The 12,567-nt window shown below is 41.3% G+C and overlaps 1 protein-coding gene across 1 annotated transcript in view; it reads right to left on the minus strand.

The window, feature by feature from the left end:
* CSMD1 (CUB and Sushi multiple domains 1) overlaps positions 1–12,174 on the minus strand; it is a 1,675,903-nt gene extending 1,663,729 nt beyond the window's left edge. Inside the window, exon 1 of the mRNA XM_075861938.1 lies at positions 11,167–12,174. Coding sequence (XP_075718053.1) covers positions 11,167–11,254 — 88 coding nt within the window. The 5' untranslated portion in view covers positions 11,255–12,174. The remainder of the gene's footprint in view (positions 1–11,166) is intronic.
* Between the last annotated feature and the right edge of the window lie 393 nt (positions 12,175–12,567).

Consider the following 12,567-nt stretch of genomic DNA (forward strand, 5'->3'; position numbering starts at 1 on the left):
ATATAACCTCCATCATCCCTGTATATAACCTCCATCATCCCTGCAAATGCAACAATAATCCCTGCATATAACTGCCATTATCCCTGTGTATAACCACCATCATCCCTGTATATAACTGCCATTATCCCTGTATATAACTGCCATCATCCCTGTGTATTACCCCCAACATCCCTGTATATAACCGCCATCATCCATATATATTACCCGCATTATCCTATACAGGGATGATGGAAGTTATATACAGGAATGATGGGGGTTATATACAGGGATGATGGGGGTTATATATAGGGATGATGGGGTTATATACAGGGATGATGGGGTTACATACAGGGATGATGGGGGTTACATACAGGGATGATAACCCCACCATTCCTGTATATAACCCCATTGTCCCTGTATTTATATAACCCAATCTTCCCTGTATTTATGTATCCCCCATCTTCCATGTATTTATGTAACCCCCATCTTCCCTGGATTTTTGTCACCCTCATCATCCCTGTATTTATGTAACTCGTGTAATCACCTTATCATAATTGCCAACATTTACATTTTTTCCAGGAACACGTAGGGTGTGGAGTCTTTGGTGGGTGTGTATTATGGGGCGTGGCTTATCTGGTGGGTGGGGTGTGGCTTTCCAGAATTTCTGCATAAAAAAACCCCAAACCAAAAATGTCTGCACTAGTTTGGTTGATTACTATGGTGTCCTGTATCTCCCTGGTCATCTGGTTGTTTACATGCAAGTAATGTCTCACTTTAGCACTAGGGCTAGGTGATATGTGCTGACCACTAAAGGTAGCTTAAAATCCAGCATAGATAGTGCCACACTCAGAGCCCCTTGTAGATGGTGCTCCACACTGCTCCATGTAGATATTGCCATGCACTCCTTCCAGTAGATAGTGCCACATGGCCCCCCCAGTAGATAGTGCCACAGTGCCCTCTGTAGTAGAGCCACACAGCCCCCCATAGATAGAGCCACACAGCCCCCCATACAGCCACACAGTCCCCCCATAGATAGAGCCACACAGCTCCCCATAGATGATGGCACACAGCCCCCATAGGTGATATGCCACATAGCCCACCCATAGATGATGCCCCACAGCCCCCTGTAGATGATGCCACACAACCCCCATAGGTGATACCACACAACCCCCCATAGGTGATGCCATACAGCCCCCCCTGTAGATGATGCCACACAGCCCCCTGTAGATTATTCCACACAGCCCCCTGTAGATGGTGCCCCACAGCCCAGTCCGCCTGTAAATGATTCCACACACACCCTCCTATAGATAATGCCACACACACTTCCCTGTAGATAGTGCCACATACTCCCCCTGTAGATAGTGCCACCCCCTACCCTGTAGATAGACCCACTCCCCCCTACCCTTTAGAGAGAGAGCCATTGTGGCTCCCTCTAGGAGGGGAATCCGCAGCCAGAGCATTGCCGTCGCTCTGGTTGGGGATTCCGCTGCATGAGGTGCCCCTGACGTCACTGCCTTTATATGGACAGTGAAGTCAAGGGCTCCGTCTATGAGCGGAATCCCTGGCCAGGCCACCGGCAATGCTTTGGCTGGGTATTCCGGTGCTCTAGCAGGAGCCCCTGGCATCACTGTCCATATATGGGCAGTGACGTCGTCAGTGGCTCCCTCTATCAGCGGAATCCTGGGCCAGTGCAACGGCAATGCTCTGGCCGGGGATTCTGCTGCAGGAGGTGCCCCGTCCTGACGTTACTGGCCTTATATGGGCAGTGAAGTAAGGGGCTCCGTCTATGAGCAGAATCCGGCTCTCCAGGAGGAGTGAATGGCAGAGCAAGAAGTGGATAGTTTCCTGCTCTGCCATAGTATTCAATTGTATCGGCGTCCTGAGAATGCAGATACAAGTTAATGTAGGTTTTGCCAGGACAAGCCCCGGGACAGTCATTTGCAGGGACTGTCTCTGTAAATTCGGGACAATCCCGGCAAATTCGGTACTGTTGGCAAGTATGCTTTATATATGTAACCATTGGGGCGTGCGGGCATTGAGGCATAACATGAACACCACACCCTCCTCCCTCTACATCAGAGAGTAGAAGGAGAAGGGGGTGTGTACTTTGAGAGACGACATCCCATGTCTGCTCAGCCAGGATTTCCGACTGAGAGGCACGGCGCGTCATCAACTAAGTTTACAGGCAGTGGGACTAGAGGTGAAGCTCTGAAGAGCTCATGAAACATCCGCCCAGCGCACTGCTTCTAAACCTACATGATGGCACGGCGTGCCTTTGCTCAGCCAGAAGTGCTGGCTGAGCAAAGACACGGAACGTCAGAGGAAGTGACATTTTTTTCTCTGGGTGCGGTCACATGACCGCAAACCAGAACAAAGTAACTTAGAAAATTACATATGTCACTTTAAGTTATATTATAAATAAGGTTTATTCCTGGACAACCCCTTTAAATCAAAGTTTTTAGACAAAATACTAGCCACATTGCTCATCTAATATATTATGTATCTGGTTTTGAAATAAGCCTGGCTATATCATCAAAAAAATCCCCACACAGTACTCAGTATCCATGCTTATAGAGACCCTGCTGATAGCATTATATTTCATGAACCTAACTTACAATAAGTTAAACCATTTTGCATTATGTCATATCCCAGTTTAATTGCTTTATCCTGTGTATGTTACCATGTAGCGTTATATCCAGGGAAACATCTATTCATATTAATACAGCTCAATTCACCCTTAAATCTGTGCATTTTCCCATCTCATGCTATATGCATCATGAATATAAAATGAATGTACTCTCGCAAAGTCCACATACTGTAAAAAATACAATACACATGTCTAAAGTAATGACAGACTTCCTCTTGGGAAGAGAGCTTTTCTAGGCTCTATGAGAAAGAACCAGTATCAAGTTAGAATAGAATATTCATTGTGTGTGCTGACAGCTGGAGGCACTACAAACAACTTTCCTGGTGGTGCTAAACTTAAAAATAGCAAGTTTTCATCTAGACAGACAGGAATAGAAAAGTGTGTGTCTTGACTTTCCAGCTATTTAACCCATGCAATATTAAGATTAATTTGTGAAATTTAAAAAAAAAACAGAATCCCCGAAACAGGAAATAAAGGCAAGTTAAAGTTTATGATGATGGCTATACAAAAAGAACTACCTCTGCAGCAACCCTGCCCATACATATGTGCATGTACAGTCTGAAAATAAATAAATAAATCAACGTTTACCCATTAAAGTTAATGATATCCATGCTGTGTTTATAGTCATGTGTACTAAGAGCTAACACTTTCTTCTCAATCTTTCCAAGCATTATTTTTGTTCTCATGCACATAATGTCCATAAATGGTCTATCCTCCTAAATATAAGATTCATACTGGAAAATGTGATCCAGTAGGCCAGATATATGCTAAGAACAGCTGTAGCTTGCAGCTCTTTATAGGTCCAAATGTAAAAAGAATAAATGTGAATAGAATTATTTTTGTTGAACATCTCTGATTATGCGTTTCTTCATTTGTTGCCAATTACAGTTGAAAACGGAGCAGTTCACAAAGTAGAGGTATAAACCATAGCAATCTTCAAAATGTACATTTAATATATCGGTAGTAAGAACAGTTCTCATAGTAAGAATAACAAAAAAATAATCTACCTTGGCAAAATATAGCATATCGACAAGATATGGTATAAAAGTCACCTGACCCTATTCTGCATGGTACGGCAGATATGGTCTTAATATACTTTGACAAGGGAAAACACAGAGGTGGGGATCTGTATTGCAAAATCAGAGCAAGGCCTTGAATCCTGGTACTAATTGATTTTCTTAAATGCCCCTCCCCCACCAAAACATAATGAAAATAAATGACTATAAAACAACAAACAATTAATCAATCAATCCAGATTTTGCACATTAAAAAAAGGTTTATCTCACTGCCTCTTTTAGGATGTATAAAACGATTAATGTAATTCTGTAGCTTTGCCAATAAAACATATTTTCAGCTCTTAATTTTGCTCAAATAAAAATTCTAATGAAAAATACATTTATTGTACTGTTATCTTCACATCCCACCAGGAAATGTAAAGCAAATGATAATTCCCTTTCTCTACTCCGCTATCAGTTGGCATGTGGACATAGTCATTTGACAGCTGAGCTACTTACAGGGTAGAAAATATTTAAAATTGTCAGATGGAAATGACGTATCATGTGACTTTGCGGAGATAAAAAAAAGGGAACTACAATTTTGATCTTGTTTTGTCCCACTAAGGGACTTGAAGCAGTGGTCAATTGATTGTGAATATAATTTATGGAATACTTCATATTCCAAAGAACTATTGCCTGTCAACGTATCACTGAATGCCAATATATCAAGCCATGCCTCTGGCATAGTCTAATAGGCTGTCATGTATGGCAGACCTAGAGGCCTTTCTTAGGCCTTTGGGTTACAACATGGAAACCCATCGACATCCTGCGATCGCGTTGGGGGGTGCCCATGGACTGACAGAGAGAGCCCCCTACCTCATTCAAACGCTTTATGTGTCATGGTCATTATTTTGCTTTCTAAAATTCCTGATTTTACCTTGGGAGCAAGACTTTTAGTCATAGCTGCGTTCCTGACAGTAAACTCGCAGGCGAATCAGCGGTGCCTGCGGGTGCATTTGGATGTACACGTACATCCAAATGCCTTAACTTATACAGTACTCTGTGTTAAATTATTTGTGGATGACAAAAGTCACTGTTTTTAATATTGATCCATTGATACAGAAAGCGCTATAGATTGTGCTTTCCAAATACACTTAGTGGCCAGATTATTATGACCACCTAGTTAACACTTTGTGGGGAGGCCTTTTGCCCTTACCCATATGTTGTAATGTTCAGCATTATACTGTGTGCTAAAAGGCTGAGATCTGACTTGATCCCTAAAAGCCCTTTTACTTGGGCCATATGGGTCATATGAATGCTCGTTCCCGATCATTGCTCTGTGCAAATGCTTCTTCATCGGCTGATTGTATCATTTATGCAGTCGAAAATATTATCGTTGTTGGCAGCACCTTTCCCTGTGTAAAAAGGGAGATGTTCTGCCTACATAATGGAAATATATGGGAAGAACGATCCTAATAACGATGGCTCATCCTCATACATAACCAATCATGGCTCCTTGTGAAAAGTGCAAACGAGCGCAAACCAACGAGCTGTCTTGACGATCGGCACTTGTTTTCACGGCCCATTTTGACCCATGTAAAAGGACCTTTATTCATATTATCTGTTATCTGAATGTAGCTAGTCTTGCTGAACAATTCTAAGTCCCCCCCCCCCCCGATAGAATACAATAACCCTCTACCACAGTCATTACGTTCACTACCTGTTTGCACACTTAGTCTAGAGCTAAGCACTCCGGTACGTACTTCCTAGTGATATGATTTCAGAAATATTGGCATAGTAATACTTTTGCCTAATAATGTAGTACTGCTAATATTAATTTGACCACTGAGTGTTTATTCAAATATATCAGGATAATTGCTTACTTATCTGTATAAAGGGTATGTTATTTTATTGAGCATCATTTTACCATTTGATTATAAATTACCATAATCTATATAAAAGTTGGGTATGTTTAGATTTACTTTACATTGAATTACTTATTTTGCAGTGTTCTTCAATTACAGCCAGTATTATATTCCATTGCAGCATTCAGAGTTCTTGACAAGTTTGTTGTCAGACGTATCCCCAACAGCTTAGCCAAGATTCAGTATCTGGTGTAAAGATTCAATTTCCCAGAATGCAATTCAACAGAGCACATTACATACAGACAGTGAGCCTGCACGAAATTCTGGGAAATTTCACCTCTGAAGCCTAAACAGCTGAGAATGCAGCTCTTGACTGTAAGGGCTTGTCCACACTTAACGGAATTGCTGCAGACATTCCGCTACAGAAAAACCGCACCGTTTCCTGCGTTTTTTACTGCATAAGATGATGTGGATTTTGCTGCGTTTTTTTTCAAATCTGTGAGATGGAGACATCTCCTCTGAAAAACGCAGCAATTCATCCATTCTTCGCAGCAGCAATTAACATGCCGCGGAAAAAAAAAATGCAACGCTGGTGAATTTCAAGACGGAAATTTTACACAGTGTGGATGAGATTTGTTAAATCTCACGCACTTTGCTGCTACTGTATTCTGCCGCGTATTTTCCATCAGCAATTCCATTAGGTGTGATCAAGCCCTTAATCAGGATCAGCACAGGAAAAGTAATGCCATGTATTTACAAGGTTACTCATTTTTACATGTAGAGACTAGAGAGATTCTATATATACACTGTAAAATACTGTGTAAAAGTGGAAATAACTTTTAGGGCATGTTCAGACGTGGTGGAATTCTGCAGACACTGTCCGCATTAATGCCGCACATAATCTGTGTTGCAGATTCCGTTGCGCCTTTGCCTGAAATATGAAGTAAAATGCTGCAGATTAGTCATTGCGGATTCAGGTGAAGAGTTCATCCTGCTCTCTTTCAAAACATTCCATCTCAGTCTGGCTATAGACCTCGAAACACATAGGTCCAGCCAGAATGAAGAAATATCCTGTTCGTAAAACCAATCCGCAACGCAACACACATAACATCTGCGGATTTCATTGTGTAATTTTGCAACTCCATTGAAGTCAATGGAGAAATTCCGCCACAAGTACGCATCAAGTCCGCAACAGCCAGTGTATGCTACGGACACCAAATTCCGCACCGCAGCCTATGGTCCGCAGCGGAGTTGTCCGCAACGTCTGTTGTCCACACGAAGATAACTAAAAAGGTGTGGAAACCAATGGACAGACTGTCTGCGAATTTCCAGTGCGGACTGTCCGCAGCGGAATTCCACAGCAATTCTGCCACGTGTGAACGTGCCCTTAGGATACCAACACAAGTAGCGGATTTGTTGCGGAGATTCTGCAGCTAGATTTGCAAGTGTTATCTGCCGATGTTGTTGTAGATTTTACTGGGGATTTCCCCTCTTCTACATTGAAAAGGGCTAAATCCTCAGTGAACATCCAGAAGGGAATGACTGAGAATGCTGCAGATTTAGAAATGCTCAGCAGCATGTGGATGACATTTTTTAAATCTCATCCCCTTGCCTGCAACAATCTTCCGCTTCAGATTTTTTGCCCACAAATCCAGACGGCAGATTTGCAACAAACCCGCTACGTGTTCCTACCTTTCCCAGCCTTAATTCCAGATCTCATCATTTTATATGGTGTAATAACTAATGATTTGCACAGTCACATTGCAGTATGTTGGGATGAACTTCTCCCGGGCTGGGGCAGAGGACTCACACAGCATAGGAGACCATTCATTTCTGTTCTCCACCACATAGCATAACGTCCTGTATTTAGGGACATTGAGAAAGTATTTGGGGTATTGTTCAAACAGTTCTACTATAATGTTTTATTTATACATGTACTTTGCTTCCATATACTGTAAAACCTGCATTCTCAATGAAAATACTCTTTGTGGCATTCATCTGTGAAAGAAAAAATATACTTTATGAGACAAACAATTGAAAAATGATTAAACACTTGTGTTGCTTGGCAACCAAAGATAGTCTACTAAATACCCTTCTGATGGATGCAACCCACCGGTTTTAAAGATACCGTAGTGAAGATATATCCATATTATTCCAATATTCCGACTGATATGTTAATAAATTATAGATCTTCAAAATACACAAACATATATTTATAATAAAATATACAGATCGTGCCCACTACAAGGCATTTGTATTTTTCTACCTTGTTTAACCTCTTTTTAGCTCAAGCTATAAGGTTGATATCTTTTTTTTAATAGTAGAATTTTCATGCACAGTAGCGTCAGATATGCAGTTTACATTTACAAAGAATATTATTTTTTGTACGCTTGGATGGCATTAAAATGTCAGATGAAGTATTACAATAGATATGGAGAGGTCATGGGGTAAACGGAGTAGTCTCATAAATCGATAAAATATTTAGTCATGTGTGCTATGCAGTAGCAGGATGTACAGCTCTCTGATCTCACAATGTAAAGCATAGTATATACTGTTTGCTTATGCAGAGAACAGTGACAGTGAAATATGAAGACTTCTAAATTCCATACACACTGCAGTTTATGAATTTAAAATGTGTGTAAATGCCAAGTTTCAGATCCATCATGTCTAGGTTTATTAAAGAATGTTAGGATTTATGCTCAAACCTGCAAGCTAGTGCTCGAAATGTTCCAGCATCAGATCTGCTGCAGGTGCCCAGACTTACCAAAGCCGCCTTCCTGAGGCATCCTTTTTAAATCCGGTCAGCCAGTGCAACACACCTGAGACTCCACCATTGACCCTTTCACTTTTAAGACATTCATATGAAATTGAACAGAGAAATGCCTAAATGTAATAGTTTTCTTGCTAGTCATGTTTTGGGAGAATAGACAACAGAGCCAGGAGCACTCCTTCTATAAAGCATTCTTACCTTTAACAACTTTTAGTGACCTAAACAAGACATGGGGTTAAAATGATTGTATTAAGTATATGGTACTCTTTAATTCCCATACACTGCTTTAGAGGGAATTGTACTACAAACTGGAAAGGCTAAAAAATAGCATATGAAAGCAATTGAACTATAATGTTCAAGGATCTCATAGCACTTATATATAGAATGGATTGCCTACAAGCGCCATGTCCCACTGGTTACATGGCTTCAGTGACCAAAATGCTCTATAGCAGTGATCTTCAACCTGTAGCTCTCAAGCTTTCATGAAACTACAACTCACAGCATGCCCAGAGCAATAGGTTGGAGACCACCACTCTATAGAAAGTATACTGTAACGTGCCCAGGAATATATCTCAAATGACAATTACAGAAAACAAATCCTTCTCCATTAGAATTAATGATATATACAATGAGAGAGAGAGAGGGGGAACATTTGAGAAGAAAGCCCACACACAGCCGCTCAGAGACACAGCATGCCTATTGCATCTACAGGCTACACACGAATTGCTCAGTCTTGAAATGTATTCAAAGCTTGTACAGAAAGAACATCACACACTTCTCCTTCCTCCTGCTTCTTCATTGGAAGCACACCTAATCTAGAAATACTGATGTGAGACCCTTTAATAAAAAGAAGACAATTAGAACATTGTATATAACTCCAAAGGGGCTATTGCCTAAAGAGCAACAGTCACATTCCCCAGAATCAACCATAATGTAACATATGCCCAGACTTCCTCTTGCTTCTTCATTATCTGATCAGATTGCCAGGTCGTCCCTAACATAAGCCATGTAAACTAATAGTAATAATGAGTCCATATACAATCTAACATAAGCATAAAAACTAATAATGTTACACTCACTCATTTCATTATGCAATTACATTTAATGTTTAACTTTTCTTCAATATCGTATTTTCTCAGGTAAGTATAGGAGATTGCATGTACAAGAACACATTTATGTTCTTCATATTCACACTTTACTACATATTTTTATTACTAAGTTTGAAACCTGAGTGACTCTGGGATGTAGATTTATGGTAATGAAAATTGTTGTTCATGTAGAGAATAACAGTAGTTAATATAATAGACCAACCATGCAGAACAAGGTTGTACAGTACCAAGAGGGTGCTGTTTGGACAAGCTGTATACATAAAGGTCAATACATTAGTCCACATAAGTATATTGTACACACAACTATGATTCTCTGAGTCCCTGGAAGGGCATCATACTTAAGAACTATGGCAAGAGTGATATATTAAGATGTGGACCTAACTAAACAGAAAAGTCATATTTTCCATATCTTTACATTTACATTTCATAGCCATCTACTCCATTTAAAGAGGAGATTGCATTGCTTAAATTACCAAGAAAAGCTTTGAATATAAGCCTCACTATTAGTATTATTATCTCAAACTGGTGATTTATTATATCCCTATGGCAATACCAGGTGAGGGATGATAGAGCTCCAGATACAGATATTCAGGGCTAGAACCCAGTCAGTTTGGAAATTGCATCACACCTTTCTAGCCCCAGGGCAAAATGTGCATAAGAGAGTGTGGCAATGTCATGCAAAATCTAAAAGTAAAGGGTGTAAGGAGCCTGTATATCCAAAGTTAGACCCACCTTTGACTACTGGAGGAGGTAAATAAGAGTGGGAGACCATAGCCATATTGCACTGTGTTTTTAAAATAATGTCAATATCCCATCCCAACAGTCACCAGAAGTCATTATTGATGGCAACTTGTTCCAATAAATAATATGGTGGAGATTGATTTCTGAGTGAACCATCATAAGATCTGTGTTATAAATCTCATCATAATGTGGAAGTAGACACTGGTACAGTGAATGATATATGACTACATCCTATTTTTCTCTAGCCTCCTAAGTATATTACTGTTTAGTGAACTGCCCTGGAGTTATCACATCCTTTATCACACTATGTATAGACCACCCAGAAACCCCTTTATAAAAACAGCATGGCCAGTGTGCAGATTCCTGTATATTTCCCACAGATACAAGTTTGTTGCTTATTCCACTTTTATTATATTTTAGCCATATAATATTACCAAATCCTTTACCACACTGTGTATGGATCACCCAGAAAACCCTTCATAAAAACATCATCCTTTATCATGCAATACATAGATCATCATGTCAGCCCCTGAAAGAAAATCAGTATTGCCAATATCCAGGTTCACTTCTAATACATAGAACTAAGTCTGCTACTTCTTACTTTTAACCCACTAATGTGCAACTTGAGGGTCACTCACAACCTATATAGTGTACCCACATCCTTCATCATACAATATAAAGATCATCAATAGACCTAACCATATAGAAAACCAGCATTGCCTATGTCCAAGCAGGTTGGTGTGTAATGCATGCACCTATAAGTCTACTTCTTAATCCACTAATGGACACCTTGAGGACTACCACCTTAGCCATAAGAAGTTACTAGTTACATCATTTATCATACAATGGATACATCACCATATTAACCTCTTATAGAAATTCAGCATTACCAGAACCCAGGTTCACTTCTATTCCTTACAGCTAAAAGTCTGCTGCTCCGTGCTCTTAATTCACTAATGTATAACTTGAGGGCTACCACCTTTGCCATACAGTGGCCACTCTGGGTGACCAGCATTACATGGAGGTCTTTCACACAACTATGTATAGGCATAAATCTTACCCTTAGCTGCAGTGAGGAACCCGACGCACGCAAACAGCAGATACTTCAATGTCCCCAGCGCAGTCATGTCTCTATAGTCTCCACACATCCAAACGGATTCCTCAACGATATTTCACCGTTCTCCAGATTGATCACCAATGCAACCAAATAACCAGAAAATGGAGTAGTGATCCAGGTTATGACGACACTTGAAGTTGCCTCTCATGTCATCATGCACGGCTCAGAGCCTCTGCAGGAGAGCAGGCACCTGATGTCCTCCTGGTTAGGTCCAAGGAAAGAGCAGGGAGGTTAGTGGTGCTGAACGGATAGCGACTCAGGCAGTGCAGAATGCAGGCAGACAGACCGCGACTCAGGCAGTGCAGAATGCAGGCAGACAGACCGCGACTCAGGCAGTGCAGAATGCAGGCAGACGGACCGCGACTCAGGCAGTGCAGAATGCAGGCAGACGGACGGCGACTCAGGCAGTGCAGAATGCAGGTAGACGGACCGCGACTCAGGCAGTGCAGAATGCAGGCAGACGGACGGCGACTCAGGCAGTGCAGAATGCAGGTAGACGGACCGCGACTCAGGCAGTGCAGAATGTAGGCAGGTATCCAGAGCGGGGAAGAAGGGGAATGTGGCTGGGAAGAGAGAGAGAGATCACAGCAGACACTACACTGTATACAGCTACCAGCAGAAGGAGCTGGACTCAACCATCACTGAGCACCAAGAGGGGAAAGAGACTGAAGCTGCACAGAGACCTCCCTAGCACCAGTCTCCTTCCATCTACAGCAGGAAAACCCCACATACTAGACAGAAAAAACGATGGAATGACAAGCAGCTCGCACTAGGTTCCTTCGCATGACATCACTGTGAGATACAGCATTCACCACCACTATCCATCTAATGGCATCTGCAAGAGTTAAACTTTCAGTGAACTTGCAGTCCGTAAGATGTGCTCGATCCAGGAGGTTTGTGTCTTGTAGGAGCTGCAGAAGGAGCACACACTGTCGGATTCTGTTCTCAGCAGCTGTTTCTAGGCATTCTTTTGCTAGCAGCTTGCTTTTCCTTGTCATTCTTCTAGCACTGTTGCAGTGATCTCAGCATAAGACTAGGGATCAGATGATGAATCCTAATTAAAGTGATCACTTCTCCCATGGCTCTCTGCAAAAAAGATAGATCTTGAAGGATAGCCAAGAACAAAAAAAGGCCTTGGAACCTTATTAAGTGTCTGGATAGTTCATTTACAGTTCTTGATCAGGACAAATTGACCCTCTTTTTGTACAGAAACGATGTCTCCTTGAGACAGGATGGATTCTTGTAGCAATGACTAGTGTAGCTAAGAAGGATAACGCCTATTAAGAGCTTTCACATAATTCCACATTCACAGACTGGGATTTATCTTTGACTTTTGCTGATGTC

The sequence above is a fragment of the Rhinoderma darwinii genome, chromosome 4, assembly GCF_050947455.1.
Source record: "Rhinoderma darwinii isolate aRhiDar2 chromosome 4, aRhiDar2.hap1, whole genome shotgun sequence".
In the NCBI taxonomy this organism is placed as follows: Eukaryota; Metazoa; Chordata; class Amphibia; order Anura; family Rhinodermatidae; genus Rhinoderma; species Rhinoderma darwinii.